This window comes from Aspergillus tubingensis (genome assembly GCF_013340325.1).
Source record: "Aspergillus tubingensis WU-2223L DNA, scaffold_7, whole genome shotgun sequence".
Lineage (NCBI taxonomy): Eukaryota > Fungi > Ascomycota > Eurotiomycetes > Eurotiales > Aspergillaceae > Aspergillus > Aspergillus tubingensis.
The window spans coordinates 3,639,965-3,662,745 of NW_023336281.1; the positions used below are offsets into that span (position 1 = coordinate 3,639,965).

At 51.7% G+C, this 22,781-nt stretch overlaps 3 protein-coding genes across 3 annotated transcripts; 1 reads left to right on the plus strand and 2 right to left on the minus strand.

Annotated features, from left to right (window-relative positions):
* Positions 1 to 383: 383 nt before the first annotated feature.
* Positions 384 to 932, plus strand: AtWU_06155 (uncharacterized protein; the record flags this gene model as incomplete). Its single annotated transcript, XM_035501265.1, has 1 exon — positions 384 to 932. One exon carries the CDS (start codon positions 384 to 386, stop codon positions 930 to 932), a length of 549 nt encoding a protein of 182 aa, XP_035357158.1.
* An 832-nt stretch (positions 933 to 1,764) lies between these two features.
* Positions 1,765 to 19,362, minus strand: AtWU_06156 (nonribosomal peptide synthetase; the record flags this gene model as incomplete). Its single annotated transcript, XM_035501266.1, has 5 exons — positions 1,765 to 6,650; positions 6,702 to 8,451; positions 8,526 to 9,910; positions 10,012 to 17,681; positions 17,819 to 19,362. The coding sequence occupies 5 exons, from the start codon at positions 19,360 to 19,362 to the stop codon at positions 1,765 to 1,767; spliced, it is 17,235 nt and encodes a 5,744-aa protein (XP_035357159.1).
* A 1,178-nt stretch (positions 19,363 to 20,540) lies between these two features.
* On the minus strand, positions 20,541 to 22,346 carry AtWU_06157 (L-glutamate gamma-semialdehyde dehydrogenase; the record flags this gene model as incomplete). Its single annotated transcript, XM_035501267.1, has 3 exons — positions 20,541 to 22,025; positions 22,072 to 22,179; positions 22,224 to 22,346. The coding sequence occupies 3 exons, from the start codon at positions 22,344 to 22,346 to the stop codon at positions 20,541 to 20,543; spliced, it is 1,716 nt and encodes a 571-aa protein (XP_035357160.1).
* Between the last annotated feature and the right edge of the window lie 435 nt (positions 22,347 to 22,781).

Below are 22,781 nucleotides of genomic sequence, written 5' to 3' on the forward strand. Positions count from 1 at the left end.
TGATGTGTAAAAATTGAATATGCATTATCAGCGTTATGTATACAATGTTAACTTGGTTGCATTTGTTGAATGACAGACAGACAGATAGACAGATAAATAGATGCATTAGCGCAGCACATGTTGCATGGAACAATTCCAGAGGGGGACACCGGAGCTAAGTAATCCTCTTCCGCACAGAGAACTACTCATAAGTAACCTTCCCTCTTCCTTACCATGGGAACCCCACAAACCCACCCACCCCTCATCCATCCATCCATCCATTCAACCCCCCTCTTATCTATCTACTATCTATCAGATAAACATCTCCACATCAACAACCACCTCTATACTATACTGCCCCCCTCCTCAACCACAAAAACCCCCCTCCAAATTATAAGAATAACATGCCTCCCCCCGAGAAAAGCAAAGAAACCCTAGAAGCCAAATCGGCCTTCAGCGCGACGCTCCTCAACATCGGCAGCACACATGCCAGCCCGCTCGTGGAGCGCGCACACACCATCACAGAGAATGCCGCGGCGCTGGACAAGCAGCAAGCAGAGCTAGAAGCACATACGGCTGCGCTGGCGAAGCAGAACGAGAGCTGGGATAAGTTGGCGGGGGAGGCACGGGACGGGTTGAAGGAGATTGGGGACGTGCAGAATTGGGCGGAGGTGGTGGAGAGGGAGTTGTTGGTGTTGGAGGAGATGATGGGGTATGTGGAGAGTAAAGGGGTGGAGGGGGATGGTGGTGATGTAGAGGAAGGGGAGGGGGAGGAAGGGAATGGGGGTTTTATTGATGATAGGGATGGGGTTGGGAAGGGGAAGGGGAGTGCTATTCCGACTACTAGTACTGTTGATGGTGGTGGTGGTGATGATGATGGAGGTACTACTAGTAGTGGTAGTACTGGAAGTGGGAGTAAGACAGGATCATCATCGTGGTTTAAGTGGTGGTAAAGACTATTTACTACTAACTCTTCATGTGTATACGACAGACGTTTACTTTGATATTACTACTATTTGGAACGAGGGGAATATTCATTGCTCCCAGAATACTTTTAAAAGCTTTCATGTCCTTCAAGAGAAGAAAAGTATACTGCCATAGAAATGGACATCAAGACATGATATCTCATCAGCAGCACTACTATCTTGAAAGCTATCACTGTAGAAGATGTGCTAGAACCGAAGGATCGAAGAAATAGTAGATACATACTTTCCTAAACAATAATCCTTATATCAGTTACAAAACGAAGGAACTTACGTCTATTTCTCCCCAGAGCTCCAAGCAAACACCTCTTGAGTTAATCAATCCCAATATCAGTCCAATCGAACAAACTATCTATCCATCGCCAACTCCCAATTCTGCCCCCTCCACCCAAAGCGGTCCAAAAACATACAGATTGCTGACTCAGTTTTTCGGGGCTGTATAGATTGGATATCCGTCTATAGCCGCCTATATCCGTACTTTTCGATGCGAGGTTCGTTAGGTTCTGCCGCTTTTGGCGGTCAAATGGGCGGTCTGAATTGGCAGTACTACATGTTGTAGATGGTAGAAGGTTAGTCGGAGGAGGACTACTTGCGCTCAATATTATCTGATATTAATGATTTATGGGTCGTGGGATCCTCGATAATGTCTAATTAATTCTGGGAGATAGTGGTTATCTGGTAACGATGGAAGTATGTGCACGCCTTTAGGTCTATTTCCTTGATCACTAACCACTATACGACACTTGCTCCATCTCCAACACCTCATCTAAATACTTCATCTTATCTTCCTCTCCATCTCACATCAAAGAGGAACCACCCCACGATCTAAATCTGCAATGGCAGAGCAAAACCTCTCCAACAAATCCTTTATATCTCCCAAACTCCCCAGCCGACTAGAGATGTCAAGGTACACAATCAGTTCATTCTGATCCTGTAAAGGAACCGTGACTACATGAAACTGGGGAATGTCGCCTATGACCCGAGTCTTCAAAGTACATTCAACTCCCTTGAATGTGTAGTTCGATCTATGGGCGCCATTCTGATGTGTTAAAAGACTGCCGAAGGATACATTCGCGGGCCATGACGTCGCGTGCTGGCGAATGGTCTCAAAGTCTATGCCCGCATATGGCAAGGTCTGAGTGTATTGGTGCTGTACATGACACAATAACTCGAGGACTTGGTTATTGGAAGAGGACGAGGGGATGGTTATGCGAATGGGGGAGACAGTAACGCACGGCCCAGACATAGCATGGATGCTGGCGACGGGTATGTCGCGTCCGTTCAGGACGTGACCGAACACAAGGTCCCGTTGGCCGGTGACTTGAGCTAAAACCACGGCCCAGGCGGCGTTTATGAAAGATGACATCGTGACTCCGCGGGGTGGTGTGGGCAGAGGAATGGTTCGACGGGCATTGAGGGGAAGGTCGCTGTCTGATCCCGAGAGGTTGAGAGTCGTCATCGCAGCATCCCGCAAGTACTGCTCCCAGAAATTATATGTGCGTGGGTTTGCCTGTATCTGGCGGTGCCGCAAGTACAGTGCAAAAGACGGCGAAGTGACCTGGTCGAGTTGCCCTGTCTCATATACCGAAATTAGATCTTGAATTATCAGGGGCATCGATTCTCCATCGAATTGAGCATGGCTACCGCGCACGATTAGAACCGAATTCGACGGAGATTGCGAGACAAGCAGAGTCTGGAAGTATGGGGTTCCCCAAGCGACCCCAGCCGAGGCGTTTTCCACACAAAGACGCTCGATACAAGCGTCAAAGTCCTCACTACACGAGATTTGGATGAAGTCAAAATCCAGACGGCGGAACAATACCTGTAGATACCCTTCTTGATAGGGCAGAAAAGCAGACCGGAGCATGGGGTGCTTGTCTACGATGGCACGGCACGCCTTCTCTAAGCGTTCCGCATCGATCTTCACCGGCAGGTGAAGCTGTATGTAATGGATCTGCTGGTGCTCCAGGAATTGACGCTGAAATTCTGTTGTAGGAAGAATATCTTCGACCTCCAAGCCTGTAAACCATCCAGAGACTGAGGTATTGAAGGGATAACCTAATTCGCGTGTGGCAAACGTTTGCAGGTCTGCGGTTTTAATATCGAGTAGTGACCCCGGATGGTAGGTCTCTACATCCACTAGGCCTATGCTATGCTCCCGTGCACCGCAAGCCTGCTCTTCGAGCACTGGCCACGCAAAGATGTCGGACACATTCAGACTCAACCCTTCTCTTCGTAGCAGGCTAACCATTCTCATGGCTTGGATGGAGTCGCCGCCCGATTCGAAAAAGTCATCTTTGATTCCAATCCTATGCAGCGGAATCTTCAAAACCGTGGCCCAAAGCTGCTGAAGCAAGCGCTCCCGTGCCGTCTGGGGAGGATACGAGGTGCTTGATATCCCATCCGATCCCGCCGACAAGGCCCGGATTTGATCGCTGGAAAGGAGGGAGGTATGATCACGAAGTTGTCGTCGGTCCAATTTATCGCTTCCTGTTCGAGGGACATGCGCCAGACGTAAAAACATGGCAGGAACCATATATGCAGGCAAGAGTGATTGTAGGCGTGCGGTAGCTGCCTCGACTTGCCTCCGGAATGATGTGCAGCTTCTGAGAAACAAGCTGCTGTCATGATAAGCATCGCTTTGATCATTCGCATATTTACCGCCATCAGACGGCGTCTGGGCGATAAATGCGATCAACGTAGGATTCCTCCCTTCGCGCAGGACAATTTCGGCGATGATATCTGCTGCCTCCGGGAAGCACTGTCGTACATGGTATTCGACATGTGCTAGCTCAATGCGCTGACCGCGCAACTTGATTTGGGTGTCCTTTCGACCTACAAAACGAATCCCTCCGTCGTCGGTATATTGTACCAAGTCTCCGGTGCGATAGAGACGACCTGGCCTTTCTTTCCCCCGAAATCGAGTTAACCAACCCGGCGGACTGATATAGGCTGCGGCGGTTCGTTCTGGATCATCTAGATAGCCACGGGTGACAACCGGACCTTCGATCACCAACTCCCCTACAGCACCCACGGGAGCAAGACGAGACACATCCGACGGCATAGTGACCCATCCAACACCTCCAATAACGGGCCCTATCATGCCGGCGGTCCAAGAACAGGGGTTAATATCGCCAACAGCACAGATAGTTGCTTCTGCAGGTCCATATGCATTGATCAACCTGCGATTTGGTGGCCAGCGGTCGACAATATCCTGGGTCACTGCCTCGCCCCCAAAGGCAATTGTATCGAGCCTTGGAACTAGCTCCGGTCGCAGCAGGCGATCTATGACTGAAGGCGTCAATAGTGCAAAATTAACCTGCGCCTCGCGGATGAATCCAGCCAGATTGCCAAGACGGTCCAAATCAGATGGAATACAGACACAGCCGCCGTTGGCTAATACAGAGAACAGTTCATAGATACTGGCGTCAAAGGCGTAAGAGGCAAAATGTAGCGCGCGAGTCGAAGAATTAATGCGCATCGGCGGGCTGTGATCTCGGATTCCTGTACAGAGATCAACGTGCTCTATGAGGATTCCCTTTGGTTCACCCGTGCTGCCAGATGTGGAGATGACGAATGCAACATCATGGCAGGAGGGCGCTGGCCAGGATTCAGTGGTTGCTTGTGCTGCCACTCCCTGTAAGGGTATGGTTACGACTTTGGCATCACACTTTGCCTGGAAACGTTGACGATTTTTGTGGGATGCCAGGATTAGCTTAGCTTTTGTACGGCGAACAATGTTCTGAATATGATGAGGAGGGTGTCCTGGATCTAAGGGCACACATGCGCCGCCAGCTCGCAGAACAGCCAACATGGCGACAGCGGTCCATTTGGACTTTTCAAAGCACAGTGGCACCAGAGCGCTAGGATGCACACCAAAAACGCGCAGCTGATTAGCGAGTTGTCCGGAGAGGGCCATCAGCTGCGCATACGTGAGCTTCCCATCCCATGCACAGATGGCCGCCGAATCAGGGGCTACAGTGGCATGGGCGCGCACGAGATCGTGCAAACACACATCTAAAGACGATGGAAGCTCACGATTCCATACAGACAGTTGATTATTGTCATCAGGACTAAGAACATCAAGTTGATTTAGCGGGGTTTGCAGATTCTTAGGGAGCTGTTGAAGTATGTGGGAGAACTGTCCTGCTATTCTCTTAGCCATCGCAGACGATATAACCTGCGGGTCATAATTCGCAATCACCTGCATGGACGATATATCTGCGTCATTCAGACGGCAGACCATCACGAAGGCATACTCTGCAAGTGCGCCGTAGTCCTCACGGCCATCTCGTAACTCTGCAACCAGACTAGAGGCTTCCTGTGACGGAGGCGCGGCTTGTATGGCCAAATAGGATTGAAACTGGCACGCCTGTACGGCCTCCGGACTTGTAGTCCGGATATTCTGTAACCCAAAATGCTGGAAGGGTATTCGATCTGCCGCCTGCTGCTGAATCTTAGACAAAGCGTCCTCTACCGTGTAGCAGTCAAGCCCTAATTGAACACGTAGCGGGAAGCTGCTGAAGGTGGGCCCTGTCATATCTTCAATACCGGTCAACGGCGTACCGCGTCCGTTTAGAGTGACACCATAGACAATATCATCAGAGTCGGTCTGATATGATATGACCATGGCCCAGGCCAGGTGGATGAATGTTGTGGTGGTATATTTTAAGCTACTGCTGTGAAGGCCGGTAATAGTCTGGTGTAGGGAGGCGTCTGCCACTGGTACATGGCGTGCTGAGGGCAATGGAGGCCAGACAGGAGCAGACAGGCCAGAGAATTCATTGCGCCAATACCCAGCTGCTACGTTGGCTTGAAGCTGGACATATTCAATAAATTGATTGAAGGGAGGTGGGGTTGGCATTCTCTTATGTCGGTAGTGCGCCTCTACCTGTGTCCACAGAGATGGGAGTGTCCACCCATCATACACGGCATGATGCATTGTCAGGTAAAATTGTACGGCGTCCAAATCACGCGAACATATCAATGAGAAATCAACCAATGCATTACCAAGTGCCATTTGACAATCACGGATGTGTTCATCGCAAACTTCCTGGCTTTCGAAAATGTGGAAATGGGGTGAATCGAACAGAACCACCTGAAACGTGCCGGGGTGATAGTCTGATTGTATCATGCGCGCCCGAAGAATGGGATTGATCGCAGCGATGGCAACCCAGGAGGTTTGGAATTGCTCGAGCTCGACCTGAGGCTCAAGCTGGTACCGGAAAGTCACCTTGTAACGGTCGGTGATTTTATTGGACAAGGCCATGAGGCCTTCCTGCAGTGGCGTGCAGGGATAGATATCCTCAATTTGATGAGGATATATGCCACAGTGCTCTGCTGCGGTATCTGTAAGGTCTCTCGAATTCTCAATCAGCGCGAACGGCGCCAGCGCTAACGAGGCCACTGCTATCCCAGGGGTGGGCCTTGCGACCCGCGCTAAGTCGCCGAGCCTGGGATTGTTGAAGATATTGGCCATGGTAATACGATAGCCCACTTCTCGAGCCGCGGGAATCATACCCATGGCGCGAATCGAGTCTCCGCCCAGGCGGAAAAAATTGTCTTCTAAACCAATTGTGCTCTTAGGGCGGTTCAGTATCTCAGACCAGATCTGCTGTAGGCATTGTTCCACCGGCGTGGACGGCTTGGTGCGGGTGGTGGCCGAAGCAGAGTAGGCCTCCAAGTCCGCTAGGGAGAGTATCCTCACAGCATCACGGAGTCGACGACGATCCATCTTACCATTGGCTGTCAGGGGCACTTGCTGCAACGGTAGATACAATGTTGGCACCATATACTCAGGCATGCACATACGAAGCTTCGTCTGGGCAGCTTGAACGCTGGAGCGGAACGTATGAGTGGCGGGCCTAATCAGCAACTCGCCAGGGCCCTCAGCCGAGATTGACAGATCTGGTAGATGGATATATGCTACCAAGAGCTTGGTATCGTTGCATGTGGTAGCTACTTCTGCAAGAGTGCCATGCGTTTGGTCAAATACTTGACGGAGGTGATGCTCCACCTCAGCCAGCTCGAACCGCTGCCCGCGTAACTTAACCTGGAGATCTTTGCGGCCTACGAAATGTAGCGAGCCATCCGCTTTGTATCGCGCCAAGTCGCCCGTTCTAAATAGACGGCTCGTTTTCCCGTTGAGCCAGGGCCGGGGACCGTCCAGGAAAGCTGCTCGAGCAGTGCGAGCATCGTTCAGGTAGCCTCGGGCAATGTTGGGACCTTCAACCACCAGTTCACCCACGGCACCAATGGGGACAAGAATGTCTGGGTTTTCAGCTTCAACAATCCACATGCGACAGCCAAATGGTCGTCCCAGGCTGCAATAGTCGGAGCCAGGATGCTCCACTGTACCGGAACACCATACAGCACATTCCGCCGGGCCATATCCGACAATGACATCTAAATTTGGGGACCATATTTGCACCTCCTTGCTGCTCACTGCTTCGCCGCCTAGGACTAAGGTGCGCAGCGTTGGGAAGTCGGCTGGTCGCAAAGCACGCGCCACCGACGGAGTCAGTAAAGCCCAGTTTGCCTGTAGCTCGTATGCAGCTCTGGATAATGCTTGCTGGCGCTGCTCGTTCGAAGGGATGCACACGCAGCCGCCCTGAACCAAGGTTGTGAGAATCTCGCCAATTGCAGCATCAAAGGCGAATGACGCGAACTGCAACACGCGAGACTCAGGGCCTATCTTCAAGGTTCCAGCCTGACTGACGGCAGATGTGGCAAAGGCCCGATGGTGGACAATCACCCCTTTTGGCTGCCCAGTTGATCCAGAGGTGAAGATGCCGTATAGCGCATTGTTTGGGGTAAGTTCAGGGGCCATCTCTGTCCCCCCATGCACATCGCCACTACTGTCTCCCGCTTCTCCAAGTTCCTCACCAAAAGTCACCACCCGACTAACCAACTGGGCCGCTATGTCCTGACTTTGTGAGGGTGCTAATATCACAGCGGCCCGAGCGTCGGCGCATATGGTACGCAGACGGGGCAGTGGATGGCTGGGATCCAAGAGAATGAAAGCGCCGCCGGCTCGAATTACTGCTGTGATTGCTACAGTGACCCAGCGGGACCTGATAGCGTAGATTGGAACGAAGACCTCGGGGCCCACGCCATAACAGCCACGGAGTTCACGGCCCAGTCGCGCTGATTGTGTCTCCAGACCTGCATAGGTAAAATCGCCATCCCAGGCGCAGACAGCTGGAGAAGAAGGCTTTGTGCGGTAGTTGTCCAGGATCATGTCGCCGACGCATCGCTCTACAGGCTGCGGGATCTTCTGATTCCACCTCCGTATGGTCTCATAAGAGCTTCCACCGAGGAGTGGGACTGATCGAGCCGGTTGGTCGCTGAAGTCCACAATACCCTGCACTGCTTGCTCGAAAGCATCGAGGACGAATGCTGCCTGGTCATTGGTGAGTAACCCACATCTAAAATCCATGACTATGTGGATGTCGTCTACGTCAATTCCAATATTGACTGCTAGGTCGTACTAATGTGTCACTACCGATCAGCCTAATTGTCCCCATGGAGAATCAAACAATCAATGGGCGAAAAAGGGAATACCTCTGTTGGATCGTTGCCACCTTGATCATCAATTATCAGTGAAGAGTGTGGAAGTGTATATCTCGCCATGAAAGACTGAACCGATATGATAGAATTGAAAAGGTTGTGCTGATGCCGATGGGTGACTTCGGCAAGTGACAGATATTGGAAGCTCAGACTATGCGCAAAGTCAATCTGGCATTTTCGCAGTAGTTCGAGTGTACTGGAACCTCCACGGAAGTCCAGCCGCTGTACTAGCATATTGATAAACGGTCCTACTGCATCCTCAATGCCAGCGATGGGTGTATCACGGCCGGACGTCATATAGCCATAGCATATGTCCTCGGTACGCGCGTATGCACGGAGTACCAGCCCCCAGGCCACTTGGAAGACCGAAGCCATTGTCAGTTCGTTGATTCGGCAGAACTCACGCAGGGACGAAATCCCACGTAACGAGCGGTCCACTCTGCCAATTTCTGCAGTGGGAATGTTTTCACTACCACCCATTAGGTTGGGGAAAATGCAGGGTTCGAGACCCTCCGTGTATTGATCCCAGTAGGTGCGGGCCGGATCTAATAGCGGCTGCTGCAGATATGAAACGTAGTCTCTGTATACATGATCTGATTCCGGAGGCAGCATACCGTCGCATGCTAGTAATAGGTCATGTAGAATGATCTGGCGCGAGTTGCCGTCCACCAGAGCGTGGTTGACGTCAAGAGCGCAACCTACCGAGCCTGTAGGAGACTGACAGATCGTTAACCGGTGCGCTGGATGCAAGTCAGGCAAAGGAGAACGCTCCAAATGACTTAATCCTTGTATGAGGCTCTCTGTCCCTGTTATGACTAGATTGACAATAGTTGGCTGTACATCTTCTAGGACGACCTGGTCAATGCTGCCGTCCCCTCGCAGACTGTCCACAAATATAGTGCGAAGTAGCCGGTGTCTATTCACAACCTGCCCCCACGCCCTCATGAGCCGGTCAATCTGGATAGGTCCCTCGTCTTGGGCCTGCATTGTCCATACCAGGCGACTTGTATAGTTTTGCGGATTTTTCGCCTGACTTAGCAGCATGCCGAGTTGGATGGGCGCACAGGGATATGCATCCTCCACGGCCTTTCCTGCGGTAGTGAGTTGGTCGACTATTTGGGCCTGGAATTCGGAGAATTGCCCGTCAGTCAAGCGCAGTAGAGGCACATCAGATCGAGTCAGACGAGAAGGAATAGTGGGAAGCCGCTGGGCTAGACTCGACAGGGCCCCCTGGGTGCGTTCTGCCCATTCGATGATCCTCTCTGCGTGCCTCATACGCCGGTTGTACATAAACTGAACAGATAATGTTCCATCTGTCACTTCGGCAAGGATGTCAATAAGAGCAAAGCGACCGACATGTGGTCCCTGGTTGACAAGCTCTGAAATTGGCAATGGAGCCCGCTTGAAAAGTGAATTGGATCTTTTTCCTATCTCTAGAGCGCCAACATAGTGAAAAGGATTTCCAGTGCAGATTCTCGACCTTGACGCGTCCCCAAGAAGAATCGCCCAAGGTCCTGGGAATCGCGTCGACCATCCTTAGTGCGACATACCGCGTCTATTAGATCAGTACCGGGATCTAGAGGCACATGGGAGGGCCAGATATTCGTAAACCAGCCAACGGTTCCTGTCACGTCAATATCGTCTGCCCATGGATCGCGCCCGTGGGCTTCATTGAAGACAACAGGGGTCGGTCTATCGGGGAATGTCCTCGCGAACGCATGCATCAGCGCCGCCTGCAGCAACTCGATTGGCCTTGTGCGAAATGCTTCATTGGCAGGCCCCAGCAGACAACTAGTATGCTGGTAGTTAAGCCTTGTTTCGTAGACGTCTACGTCAGCGTAATCATTGCTGGTTTCAGAAAGCCCCCAATAATCCATAAGCGCCAAGGGAGCAGCCTGGTCTCTTATCTTTGGGTCAGAGGCTATGTGCTCTTCTTGAAGTCGGCTCCATCTAAGGAAGGGCATTGTGCTCGTTGGGATGACAGGCATCGATCCTAAAAGCCGCTCTAGCTGGTCCAAGATAGTCTGCCAAGATACGATATCGACAACGAGATGGTGGGCAATTATGGACAGCCATTGTTTCTCGCCGTGGATGCTCATCAAGTCCACAGCAAGCAATGGCCCATTTTCAATGCTTAATGTTTTCTGGTGTTCCATGAAAATGGGTTCGGCGTCGTTCTGTGTCATATTCACGTGTTGCTCATACCGGTAAGAACCGTCCACATCCTTGGTGATTGTCTGATGCCAGCCCCCTACCGGATGACGGGAGAACCGCGCCCGCAGCATGGGATGAGACCGTACTATGTATTGTATGGCCTGCTCTACCTTGTCAGCCTGCACGGGTCGCTGGAGTTCAAAGAGAAAGCTCTGGTTGAAATGGTCATAGTGCACCGGGACTCTGTCCAGGAATAGCTGTTGGATCGGTGATAGGCGGAATGGAGTATCGCAGGACTCTTCCTGCCTACAATCAGATGGGCTGATGACATCACTCATGGCTGTTGTAGCTATTTTGGCAATCGTGCTCTGTTGAAAAATGCACTCGACGGTGGTGCGGATTCCGGCGGTTTTCAATTGGGAGACAATCTGCATCGCACTGATTGAGTCTCCGCCGAGATAGAAGAAGCTGTCGTCAACGCCAACCATCTCGAGGCTCTTGTTCAAGACATGGGCCCAGACGGCTTGAATAGCCTTTTCTCGTGCGGTTGATGGTTGCCGGTGGCTGCGTTGTGCTGCGGCCGTGTATCGCTGAATTTTAGAGGGCCAAAGACCCTCGACAGCTTTGCGAAGAGCATTGCGGTCTATCTTTCCTCCAGTTGTCTGAGGAGCTTTGGAGATAGGAAGAAACACGGATGGGATCATATATTCAGGGATAGCATCACGAAGAGAGACCTGGGCGACCTGCATGGCCCTTTGGAAGGCGCCTGTGGGAGGAAGGAAGAGTCCGTCTTCGGCCTTCCCGCCGGACATGCCCTGAACAACACAGGCAAATAAGATCGGCGAACCGTCTATATTTACAATCTCGACAATCGCATCAAAACCTCCGATACACTTACGCACATGATATTCGACTTCAGCCAACTCAATACGCTGTCCGCGCAGCTTAATCTGCGTGTCTTTGCGACCGATAAACCGAACTGTCCCCTCAGTAGTAAGCTCGACAAGGTCACCAGAGCGATAGAGGCGGCCTGGGCGGCCATTTCGGAAACGAGTGAGCCATTCTGGGGCGTCGATATACCCTGCCCGCGTGAGTTCAGGGCTGTTCATGTATCCTCTTGTGACAATTGGCCCTTCAATGATGAGCTCGCCCACTGCGCCGAGAGGGACTAATCGTGTGGGATCAGAGGGAGCAGCCACCCATGCTGCTCCGCCTAGGACAGGGCCAACGGTGCCTGGCGTCCAATCTCCCTCGACGACTGGCCCTGCCGCGCATATAATCGTCTCAGCCGGGCCATAAGCATTGATTAGTGCTACACGAGATGCCCATCGACCAACAACGTGCCGTGTCAGCGCTTCGCCTCCTGATATAACAGTCTTCAGACTGGGTACCTGATCCGGATCCAGTATGGCAAGCATCGATGGGGTCAAGAGGGCAACGTTTACTTGCTTGTCTGCAATGAATTGTTCAATTGCGTTCATCCGCTCAGACTCGAACGGTATACAGACGCATCCTCCGGTGACAAGAGTTGTGAATATCTCATAAACACTAGCATCAAAGGCATATGACGCAAAATGAAGCATTCGGCTATTCTGGGTAATGTTCAACGCCTCGCGGTGATATTGAATGCTCGTTGATAAGTTTCGATGTTCCATAACTATACCCTTTGGCCGTCCGGTCGATCCGGACGTGAAGACAATAAATGCTGGGGAGCTGGGGCTTACCGAGGCCTTTTCAGCAGAACCCGAACCGAGCCCAAGCACTTGCATTGGAAAGGGCACAGTCAATACTGTGGCAATAGAATGTCCCTTAAACTTCCCCTCGGTCTCTTTTGAGCATATAACCACTTGAGGCTTGGTCTGATTCATAATACTCTGCAGCCGTTCTATTGGAAGTATAGGGTCAATGCACGTGGCAGTTGCTCCAGAACGTAAGATAGCGACCATGCATATGACCGACCATTTTGATTTTTCCAAACAAATAGGCACAACCGACCCCTCCTGAAGACCGCTGTTCCAAAGTACTTGTGATAGCCTAAGAGAGGAGGAGGCTAACTGTTCGAACGTCAAGTCTCCATCCCAAGCACAAACCGCTAGTGCAGATGAACGGGAAATTTCATGGCCAAGGACCAAATCATGTAAGCAACTCTCTGATGACGGTGGCAGTGTAGCATTCCAGCCAGTCATTTCTTTCCAATCATAATCACTAACTGCTGAGAGACATCGTAGAGACAAGCCCGGGTGAGAGACGATTTGGTCGAGAATGTGCTCGAACTGCATGACAATTCTCTGGACTTGGTCTACACCCAACATGCCCGGGTCATACTGGGCAATAATATCCAGATGATCATGCGCTTCCGGGGCTAATTGGCAGATAAGAACAAAACCGTAGCTTGCAAACCCCCCGTAGTCCAGGTGCTCGCTTTGAATATGGGTCGCCAAGGTGCCATGGCTAGACTTGGGTATTGAAAGAATTCCCAGATGGCTCTGAAACTGGCATGCCTTGTCTGCATCACTGCTAAGTGGACGAATGTTGCGCAATCCTGTCTGTTCGTGAGCCGTCATGGCTGTCAGCTGCTTCTGAATCCGGTGAGCCTCATCCTGTACAAATCGATCGAAGTCTAACTTGATGCGGAGTGGAACAGTTGTCACAGTTGGCCCTGTAAGTTTGTCAATGCCATGCAAGGCTGCGGCGCGCCCGCTGACTGTTAGACCAAATACGACATCAAGCGAGTCCGTATAGTACGACAGGATAATGGCCCATGCCAATTGGATAGCCGTCGGTATAGTAAAATTTAACATAACATCTGCTGCCATGGAATGTCGTCTATGGATAGCCTGGCTTGGTGTGGGCTCGTAAGTCGGGTATGGGAGCACTGGGAAAACAGCCGCGCTGAGTTCCTCGAATTCAGACCGCCAAAATGCTGTTGAGTCGTTCTGCTGCTGAAGATAATGGATGAACGGTGAAAATGGCCGGGGCTGAAGAGTTTGTCCACGGTAAGCAGCCTCGGCCTGGTCCCACAGCAGAGACAATGACCAGCCATCATAAAGGGCATGGTGGATAGTCACAACGAAACGGGGAGGATCATGGATTAACGAAAGGCGAAGTAAGCGTACATGGGGCCCCATAGCCGCCATCTCAGCGCGTTCTTCATAATCCTGCTGCGTGCTATACCTCTCCCAACAGGGCGCCTCTCGCACCACGACCTGGAAGCTGCCTCCAGGACCCTGCGCCAGCCGTGTACGCAGGATGGGATTTGCAACAATAGTCGCATCCCACGCAGCTTGAAAACGATCTAGGTCGACCCCTTCCACGAGATCGTAAGACAACGTCGCGACATATTTTCCGGGACTTTTCAGTGTCAGCGCCATGAGACCCTCTTGCATTGGGGTACATGGATACATGTCCTCAATCTGGTCTCTGGCTATATTGGCCTGCGCCTGTAGCGTTGATATAATGTCCTCTTGCACCCGCAGATCTGGGACTAGGCTGAACGGTAGTACATCGCCACTACAAATGCCGTCCACAATGCTTGTCCTCGCCACTAGATCGATTATGCGCGGGCATGTGAAAATGTCCCCAACTGTCAAAGAGTACCCCGACCTCTGAGCGAGCGCTACCAATTTCATGGCTGATAGGGAGTCACCTCCCCTGTCAAAGAAGTCGTCCTCGACTCCAATTTGTCCCTCAGGCATCGACAGCACAACCCCGAAAAGTCGCCGTAGCTCCGCCTGGGTGTGAGTCTCTGGTTCTCGAAGGGGGGCTTTCTCTGCCATGCGGAACTTATCAAGCTGTTCGCGAGACAACCGGGCTGTCTGCCTTTGCAGATCGCACCGATCCAGTTTACCCGTTGAAGAGAGAGGCAGACGACTGAGCGGGATCAGAACGGTTGGGACCATATATGACGGAAGGGCCTGTCTCATCCGAGAAAGCGCAATGGCTGCTGCCCGGGAAAAGCTTGTGTCGCTCTCCAGGATAAGACAGCTTTGATCTTCGTTCGGCGTGCGTATGACGAACCCGGCCAGAAGAGCAGCTTGCCCATCCTGGGAGGAAAGGACGTCAGCAACTGCTCCCTGAGCACCAGGAAAACAGCGGCGTAGGTGATGTTCAACCTCTCCTATCTCCACTCGCTGTCCACGCAGCTTAACTTGCGTATCCTTGCGACCAACAAACCTGAATTCTCCTGTATCTGTGTACTGAACGAGATCTCCGGTTCTATACAATCTGGTCATGCGGTTCCGGAAGGTGTGCATCCAGGTGGGATCTTTTACAAAAGCCTCCGCCGTCATTTCCGGATGGTTCACGTATTCCCGCGCAATAGTCGGTCCTTCAACAAGCAGCTCTCCGACAGCGCCGACTGGGCACAGGCGATTGACATTGCGTGGATCAACAACCCATCCGACAGCCCCGCTAGTAGTACCAATATTAGCTGTCATCTGAGGGTCTCTTACGGCCTGTTGTAAGGTAACTATGACTGCGCATTCAGCTGGGCCGTAGGCATTCATAAGCTGCAGGTAAGGGGACCACTGCTGGACATCAGCCGGGGTCATAGGCTCCCCACCTAGCAAGAGATGCTTCAAAGAAGGAGAAGTTTGAGGGCTTATTGTGCGTGCGACAGTGGGTGTGAGCAACGCCCAATTGGCTTGGAGTTCTGCGATGGCTTTCGGAAGATTTGACATGCGGTCATGCTCTGAAGGCACACATACACAGCCGCCAGCTACAAGCGTCGTGAGGTAGTCGAATATGCTCGCATCGAACGCATGGGAAGCGAATTGCAACACCCGCGAGGCATGGCTGAGATGAAGTTTGGGGTATACCGCCTGCGTCATAGTGCACCAACTTCCATGCGTTATAACAGCCCCTTTGGGCTTGCCGGTTGACCCCGAAGTAAACACGACATACATGGCGTTGTCTGGGGTGGACGAAGTTATGTTCACAGAACATTCAGTGGCGACTAGTTTGGTATGGTTGGGGCCGAGGATGACAACATCCATTGGCCCAAGTTGTTTGACATAAGGGGCGGTAGCTTCCGAGCAGATGGCAATAGAGGCACTTAGTTCCTGACAAATTTGTTGAAGTCGGTCTTTCGGATGTGAGAGGTCGAGCAAGGTAAATGCGCCGCCAGCTTTCAGGACAGCCAACATGGCGACCGTGGTCCACCGCGATTTCTCGAAGTACAAGGGAACGAATGTTTCAGGGCCAACCCCCATGCGCACTAGATGCTTTGCCAGATTGTTGGCATACGAGTCAAGTTCCGGGTATGATAGCCCCCCATCCCACGAACAAACAGCGGGTGCTTCGGGCTGGGCCAGCGTACGTTGAAAGATGAGTTCATGGGCACACTGTTCGACCCGTACCGGGGGTTGGCCGTTCCACTTTCGCAACGTCGCCACATCCCAAGAACTGATGCTCTCAATATCTTCCACGTGGGCGTTGGGAATCTGCTCTATTTGAAGGTATATCTTTTCCAGTTGATGAGTTAGCCGTTCCACTTGCACATCGGTAACCATCAGCGGGTCGTAGGTGACTTCAAGCAACACCGAGGTCGACGAAGGCTTAGCATTTATTGTAATACCATATGTACTGATATCTGCCGGACGAGTGAGGCTGCGGACTTTGGAAAACATGGGCGAAGGTCGATGTTCGCCTTCGTCTGCCTGAATGACGAAGAGACTCTGGAACTGGGTGGCAGCGTTAGGCTCAGCGCCTAGGCGACTGATGCGCTGAAGCCCAGCTTGCTCCGCGAACATCGTATGAAGTGACTGCGCCTGAATACTTTTCAAGATCTCGATCACTGTTGCTCGAGGCTCAAAAAGTAGTCGTCTTGGAATAGTAGCGATAGTGGGCCCAGTCATCGACTCGATGCCCTCAACTGGCGCACCACGGCCGGCAACAGTTACTCCAAAGACTATATCCTGACTATCTGTGTAGTGAGACAATAGAAGGGCCCAAGCCATGGTGAGTCGAGTCGGTAGAGTTATTTGATCAATGTCGGAAGCCGCTGCAATGGGAATGGTATGTGCTGTCATTCCCGTCGGTTTCGGTACATAGCCAGGGGACGGCAGCTTGGGAAACTGGACTGTGTTGAGGCCCGATAGACACTCCATCCAATGACGGTCTATCTCACTCTGACATTGCGATGTCAAGTATCGGACAAAGGGACTAAAAGGCCTTGAGACTAATTGCTCCCCTCTGTAGGCAGCTTCCACTTGTTGCAGCAATAATGGAAGCGCCCAGCCATCGACTAGTGCGTGGTGAATTACCAGCGTGAAATGGCGAGGCGTCTTCGAGGTTTTTAGATCACTTAACGCCAGTCTGATCAATCGGCGCCCCAACAGCCAGGTTTTCCACTCTTCGGGGACATCATCGCTCGGGTTTCGTGTGTCCCATGGAATATTATCGCGGATGACAGCCTGGTAAAGACATGCACCTTTACCTGACACTATCCGTGTCCGCAGAATTGGGTTGGCCTCAACTGTTGCTTGCCAAGCGCGGCGGAATCGATCAACCTCGAGGTGAGCCGGAAGCTCATATTCAAGAGATATGGTGTACACGCCGGGACGTGTGACGGCCGATGAAAAGAGACCCTCCTGGAGCGGAGTGCAAGGGTATATGTCCTCAATCTCATCCTGGTTTACCTGATGCGCGCCTAGGCTCTGCACTATCTCCGTCTGCTCACTCCGATCCATACAAAGCGAGAAAGCCGGCGTTTCTTCCGACGGAAGACTGTCTAAACGTGCATGCGATGCCATTTCCTCTAGCGTACTGGCTCCCCAAATCTCATCGGCTCTTAGGGTGAGCCCGTGCCGGCGCGCTATCCCAGCCAACTTCATCGCCCGTATGGAATTCCCGCCTAGGTTCCAGAAACTATCGTTAATGCCAATACATCCAGCAGGCAAATGCAGTACCTCAGCCCACAGCCGTTGCATCGTTTCCTCCTTCAAATTCCGGGGCGGTGTCGTCACTGTTTTCTCCAGACCAAGCTTCAACAATTCTCTGCGGATTTAGGATTCCCAAGCTGTCGTAGCCTCCGGCGGTCCAGTTTGCCGCTGATACTCATCAAAGGCATGGAGGATAGTGTCAGAAATACTGTGGGAACCATGTAGCCGGGAAACATTTGTCGCATCTTGGACCTCACTTGCTGGATTAATATCTCGAAACCCTCATCTGAAGCCAGTAAATCAGCTTCCGGATTGGTCGTTTGTGAAAGGCACGTATTCCTGATCTCGCGTACCACAAACGCAGCCAATAAAGATGTTCCAGGGTCGTCCTTCGCTTGAATCAACTCCACGGCCGCATCCTTGACAGGGAGATGTAAGCGAAGGTGATGTTCAATCTCGGCCGCTTCCATTCGTTGTCCACGGATTTTCAATTGACTGTCCTTGCGGCCCAGGCATTCGATAGATCCATCTGGATGACAGCGGGCAAGATCACCTGTCCTATAAACTTTGCCCCGGGCGCTCGGCCATAAATTCCGCAGCCATTCGGGACGGTCGATGAAGCTATTAGCAGTGTTGGCCTCGTCCTTCATGTATCCTCGCCCAACAATCGGGCCTTCTATCAGCAGCTCACCTATTTGACCTACTGCACAGAGACTTTGAACGTCATCCTCATCTACTATCCAGTAGCTTCCACCGACCGGATAGCCGATTTTGATAGGCAAATCCGCTGCCTCAGGGACGGCTTGAACACAGGTTACAACAGTACATTCGGTGGGCCCGTAAACATTGAACAAGGACAAGTGAGAAGCCCATTGGTCTCTGTCCTGCGCAGCCATGGCTTCCCCACCACATGCCAAGGTCCTCAGCATTGGCAGTCTCATGGGATCCAGGGAACGGGTCATGGACGGGGTGAGAAAAGCCCAGTTAACTCGCAGGCGATTCATTGCAGCGACAAGGTCACTCCGTCGTTCCTCTTCCGACGGAATACATACGCATCCCCCGTGTATTAACACGGGGAAGCTCTCCATAAGACAGCCATCAAAGGCGTAAGAAGAAAACTGAAGTGCACGCGATGTGTGGGTGAGATCTACTCTTGGGCCGTAGGCGACGACCCAAGATGAGACAGATCGATGTTCAATAACAACCCCCTTAGGAGTGCCTGTACTCCCGGAGGTAAACATAGCATAGGCGGCATTGTTTGGCTTCGAATAACTATCTGCTCCTCGAACTGAATTATGGTCTTCCAGCACTGTCTTTTCATTTACAACCACCACATTTGAGGCAAGACGGCCAGCTTGTGGTGCATTCTGGGATGAAGTTATTACCAACCGTGCCTTCACCTTTTGACAGATGCTCTCGAGTCGTTGGAACGGGTGTGATGGGTCAAGTAATACAAAAGCGCCTCCGGCGTGCAAAATGCCTAGGATCGCAATCACTGTCCACCGGGATTTCTCAAAGTAGACAGGCACGAAGACCTCCGGTGCAACACCCTGAGCAGATAGCAACGCACCGAGCGAGCGAGACAAGTTACTGAGTTGCTGATACGTAAATTCGCCATCCCAAGCACATACTGCGGAAGCTTCAGGTTGTTCTTGACAGCGCTGTTCGATTAAGTCGTGTATGCAGGACTCGATGGCCACGGGTGATTTTGCGAATGGTTGCTCGGATTGTGAATCGTAAGCAGGCGCTAGGCCTCCGTTCTGGGTAAGACGAGGATTGTTGGACAGAAACGACATTGTGACTTGATTGAATTGAGAGTATTCCCCTCCCAGGTCGTTTCCCAAAAGTTATCGTTGTCAGTCGGGTTTTCATATGTCTCCTGCTTGTGTGAAGGAAGAAGAACTAGGGAAAAAGGAAGGGGAGAAAGAGGACATGGATAAATCTAGTAAGAGACTTCGAGCATCTAATAATATCTGAGAATGTCTTAACGTTCATTATACTTGATTTCATTATGGAATGGCACCCAATACTGGAATTGATCTTACCGCTTTGGGGGCTATCCTGTAAGAGCTGTGGTCGAGGAAAATATGCGGGAGTAGGGTTGACTTGCACCTGGCCGAATCCACCAAATTGTAGACGATCTTGTTTTTTCGGTACCAGTCAACCTTGGTGATAATATAGCAGGATATAGGAAGCATGGCATGTTTGTGTGACCTTTCTTAACCCTTGGGGCGTTATTGGATTGAACCGGAATCCTCCTACAGTCTAGATCCCTGCTCACATGTTGATGAGAATGGAAGCGTTGCCGGTTTCATCATCATCATCATCATCATCATCATCACGGCGTCAGATGTAACGAAAGGCTATACAGTTTATAGGAAATAAGATAAAGGCTACTGGCAACGATGGAAGTACTTTGTAGATATGGAGAACTGAATACTTCTGGTTGTCGAAATGATATTTGCATTCCGTCAGCGAATGCCCCTTGCATGCAGGAATGCATCAATTGACCCAAGCTCGATCATCTTTCGCAAAACCGTTATCCGTTCCGTTCCGGCTGCAGGAATGTAAGCCAGTTGCTCTGTAAATTAATTGGGTTTCACTAAAGTATGCTTATTCCACTGCATTCATTACGATGCCAGTGGAAGGGCTAACGGGGGTCTCCTTCACTGGTTGAGCAAACCCGAATAGTAGAAGACTGCATGACTAGTTGTTTAGGACAGGCCTTATTTCTGGAACGTATGTTGACAGCTACATAGAACAAAGTTATTCCTAAAACTCGGTTCCATTCTGAGGAACCTTTGGAAATTTGAATTTCAAATTAGGAATATATATCTATATATTCAGCCCATCATCAACACCGTAGAGTAGTATTGGAAAATTTCTTCGACTGATGCAATGCTACTACTACTGATACTTACTAGTGCTAATTGAGAACGTATAATAGATCAATTTACCTTTGCACGCTGCAGCATCACACAACATTAGAAGGATACTCCACCTCCTCCAAGCTTCCAAACTCCTCCTTAATCGTCCTCACACTCACAAACCGCTGCAAATGCGCCATCGTGCCGGTCTTATCATTCGTCCCGGAGTCCCGACTACCCCCAAACGGCTGCTGCGCGACCGTCGACCCCGTACACTTCGTATTCAAGTAAAGCATACCCGCCGCATGACGCAGCGCCGTCTGCGCCTGTCGCGACGCATACGGGTCCTTCGCATAGATACTCCCCGTCAAGGCATAGCGCGATGTCCCGTCCACCAACTTTAGTGTCTGTTCCCACTCGTTGTCCGGGTACACATATACGCCTAGAATAGGGCCAAACAGCTCCCGAGACATGATCTCATGCTTCGGGTTCGTGGTGCGATATACAGTCGGGTGTACGTAGTATCCTTGACTCTTATCGGCGATACCGCCGGCAATGAGTTCGAGTTCCGGATCATTGCGTGCGGAGTGAATGACCTCTGCGAGGCGGTCGAAGGCGCGTTCGTGGATGACGGGGTTAATGAAGTGGGCGTATTCATCGACGGGGCCGACAGACAGGCGGGAGAGGTGGTCCTTCAAAGTTTGCTGGAAAGCAGGCCAGACGGATTCGGCGACGTACACGCGGGAGTTAGCGGAGCATTTCTGGCCCTGATATTCGAAAGCGCCGCGGATGGTGTTTAGAGCTGCGTTGGTGATGTCCGCTGAGGGGTGAACGAGGCCCCAGTTCTTGCCGCCGGTTTCGCCGATCACGCGTGGGTAGGAGTTGTAGATACCCTCTCCGATGGCGTTGCCGATCTTCTTTTGCAGGCCTTTGAAGACTTGCGTGGAGCCTATGAAGGTGAGGGCGCCGAATTCGGGACGATGGAGGATTGTGTTGGTTACTTGTTCGGCGTCGCCGGGGAGAAATTGGACTACGTCTTTGGGGAGACCAGCTTCGAGGAGAATTTGGTGCAGGAGCCAGCTGGCGTGGAGGGCAGAGTCGGATGGCTTCCAGATTACGACATTGCCTAGGAGGGCGGCTGGGCCGATGAGGGTTGCGCCTAGTGCGGTGAAGTTGAATGGGGCAATGGCGTAGACGAAGCCTTCTAGAGGCCGGTATTCAAGCTTGTTCCAGGTACCGGGGAGGTGAACTTTGGGCTGCTGGGCGAAGAGTGACCAGCACTCTTGGATGTAGTGGCGGAAGAAGTCGACTGTTTCTGCGGCGGCGTCGATCTCAGCTTGCCATATGTTCTTGCCTTGGCCAAGCATGGTGGCGGCAACAATTTCAGAGCGGTATTTCCCTGCGATGAGCTCAGAGGCGCGTAGGAAGATGGCGGCGCGGTCTTCGAAGGGCATAGCCTCCCAGGCTGGTTTGGCTTTGAGGGCTGCGTCCACGGCGGTGTTAACCTGCTCGGGCGTAGCGGATGCATATTCGGCAACTACCTCGTTGTGGCGTGAGGGGTTCTTTTGGATTTGGGATTTGATAGTTTGTGTCTAGCTGATTAGCTGCGTGGGTTCGGTCACAGGAGAGGTGACTTACTGTGGAGCCATTGATGGTGAGTGGGATGTTAAAGGGCATCTCACTCTTCAGCTTCTGTAGGGCTTGCGTCAACTCGGCCCTTTCGGGTGAGCCTTTTGCGTAGTCGAGCTGGTGTTGTTAGTGAGTGTCATGGTATCGAGGGAGACACTTACTGGCTTCTCATTCTCGAACTTGGGAGGATGCCAGAGACTGAGGGCTCGCAGTGGCTGACCTGCCCTCCGGCTGGTGTGAAGAATAGATGCGCGCACGCGAGGTGAGAAGTAAAGTGTCCGCATGATGGTCTACCAGTCCTGTATATACTGAGCGTTAAGTTGAGACCTTTTGGGCAAGGAAGGGTATTTGTAGAGCAGCTGTCGGGAGGAGTCCCGAGCGGGGAGTGTGGCATCCCCGCAATCTCAATTGCAACTGCAAGGAGACCTGCAGCTGCATCCAATCGTGACGTGTCGTACTACTTGATAAGTGGCCAAGAGATGGCCATGCTGCACCAGCCATTGAGATAGCTTCGGTGTATGGACCGACTGTTATCGTGCGTTTATCCTTTCGGATGCCGATCCCGAGGGTCCCTCATTCATGCATCCACGGCTCGCGTAGTAAATACATCGCACTGAAGTATGATGAGATAGCTTATCATTCAGTCATAAATAATTTGATCTCATTGACCGAACTCAAGTTGGAAAACTGAACGGTGACGCGTATTTCAAAGGGAGATA